Raw genomic sequence first — 2158 nt, 5'->3', positions numbered from 1 at the left:
AAGTGACAGCACATTCCTCCAGTGAGTCCTGAGGGACTTCCTTTTCTTCAGCCTTCTGCACCTCCCTGATGAGCCTGGTGGGATAGAAATGACAGAAGATTAAACCAAAAGGCATTGGACCCCAGGAAGTCCTACTGGTTTTGACAGGAGGCATAAGAGAGTGGTCTCAGAAAGCAAAGGGGAGTTTCCCTTTAAGAAGGAACAGACAGGCCGGGCGCGGTGGCTCACGCCTGTAATCCCAGCACTTTGGGAGGCCGAGGCAGGCGGATCACAAGGTCAGGAGATTGAGACCACGGTGAAACCCCGTCTCTATTAAAAATACAAAAAATATAGCCGGGTGCGGTAGTGGGCGCCTGTAGTCCCAGCTACTCAGGAGGCTGAGGCAGGAGAATGGCGTGAACCCGGGAGGCGAAGCTCGCAGTGAGCGGAGATCGCGCCACTGTACTCCAGCCTGGGGGACATAGTGAGACTCCGTCTCAAAAAAAAAAAAAAAAAAAAGGAACAGACAATCCTCTCCTCTCTGCAACAGAGCAGAGAAAACCAGAGATGAAACAGTGGCTGGTGATCATTGCACTGGGTAGATAGGAGTTGAGGACAGAGACTCAGAAGTCTCTGTATGGTACCGTCTTGAGAGCACACACAGAGACTAAAAACTGCTGCCACACGGTGTGTCTAAGCTGGGTTGTAGTTAACCTACTGTGGCCACAGGAATACAGGCCTTTGAGCCATTGTAGACTCCAGAGATGGTGTGCCTTCTAAATTTATTTTTATTTTAATATTGTGACATGAAATGTAAATTCTTTGTCTAGGTACTTTTCTTTGTGTTCAACTTTGCTAGGTACTTCCTAATTCCTCTGTTTGTTGCCTCTCTGCTATTTATCTTTCCTTAAAAGAACATAAAGACAACTGTGTAGAAAGCAGCTTTGCATCTCCTCCTGACTTTCACTGCAGGGGAGAACATGTCTCCTTTGTGTGTGCAGGAAGTCCCTAGGGCTGTGAGTTCATCTGGGGTCATGCTTACGCGTACCATGAAGACAATGGACAAGCATGTTAACAGGGCTATTTCCTTGCTGGGTGAGTGCATGAAATCAGTGGACTCTGCAGGTTTCTTATCCTGCATCTGGAATCTGTAACTACCTTCACCTGCCTTGTGTTCTTTCTGAGACCCTTTTCATATTTTACCACCCATTACCCGCTCCTGATTATTCAGTGTTACCTGGGGGCAGGTGATTCCTGTACTTTCTCAATCTCCTCGTCTTTCTCATCTTCATCCTCATCTTCATCATTCTCTGCAAATACAGAAGTGTCCATTGAGATATTTCCTACTTCACCTATGCAAGTACAGTGAGCCCTATGTGCACGGATACACAAACATCTATATGTATGAGACCAGACGGTACAAGAGCTCTCATGTTTTATCTTTAACAAAATGCCCTGGAATGGTTTCCTCATCCATGAGGCAACGCATTTCTGATCTGCAGGGTCACCATCAAGATGTGGCCAAATATTGAAAAGATCTTTTCCTCTTCATATCACTGCAGGCTTGTCCAGCCTCTCTCTGGACTTCAGCAGCTGTCTCCCCAATCCTGCCACAGATCTGATTCCCAGGCACGGGCTCTGTGTCCTGTCACAGCTCACATTTAGAACCTGTATCTTTCTCTTAGAACAGGACAAACAGCCTTGTCCCACAATACTCCATACATCAGGGACTTCATGGGCCCCTCAAGTGGCTTATACTGTGTTATCCAGGGACACTGTCTCCATGGGGAGTGCTCCAGCCTCAACCACTTCCTACCACCAAATGCCAGTACTTCAAATACCTTCTCCAACAGCACACAGCAAGGGGCTTTATCTCATTGTGCAATATAGTCATAAGTGTTCCCACATTTGAATGCCAGAGACAATTTGTTTACCTTTACAGATTTAGAGACAGAAACCCAGGAAGGATAAATTAATCAGTTGACCACAGTTGCTAAGGACGTCATTGAAGATAGAGCCTGGGAACCTTCACTCTTAGGCCGGGCTCTTTTCACTCTAACAAGCTGCCTCCTGTCACAGCCTCCTTCCTGTCCTTTAAAACTGGACGAATGCTGCCTCTTGCTCCAAAGACCATGTTCCATCAAGAAAGGAGGAGACCTTTGCAATACTGTGACCTCCA

The 2158-nt window shown here is 46.8% G+C and overlaps 1 protein-coding gene across 1 annotated transcript in view; it reads right to left on the bottom strand.

The window, feature by feature from the left end:
- Nucleotides 1–2158, bottom strand: part of LOC105534663 (neuroblastoma breakpoint family member 4-like) — a 25769-nt gene that overhangs the window by 20559 nt on the left and 3052 nt on the right. The window contains 1 exon segment of the mRNA XM_011973439.1: nt 1217–1351. Coding sequence (XP_011828829.1) covers nt 1217–1351 — 135 coding nt within the window.

This window comes from Mandrillus leucophaeus, unplaced genomic scaffold (assembly GCF_000951045.1).
Source record: "Mandrillus leucophaeus isolate KB7577 unplaced genomic scaffold, Mleu.le_1.0 Scaffold1376, whole genome shotgun sequence".
NCBI classification, from domain to species: Eukaryota; Metazoa; Chordata; class Mammalia; order Primates; family Cercopithecidae; genus Mandrillus; species Mandrillus leucophaeus.
This window is presented reverse-complemented; position numbering and strand designations above follow the sequence as displayed.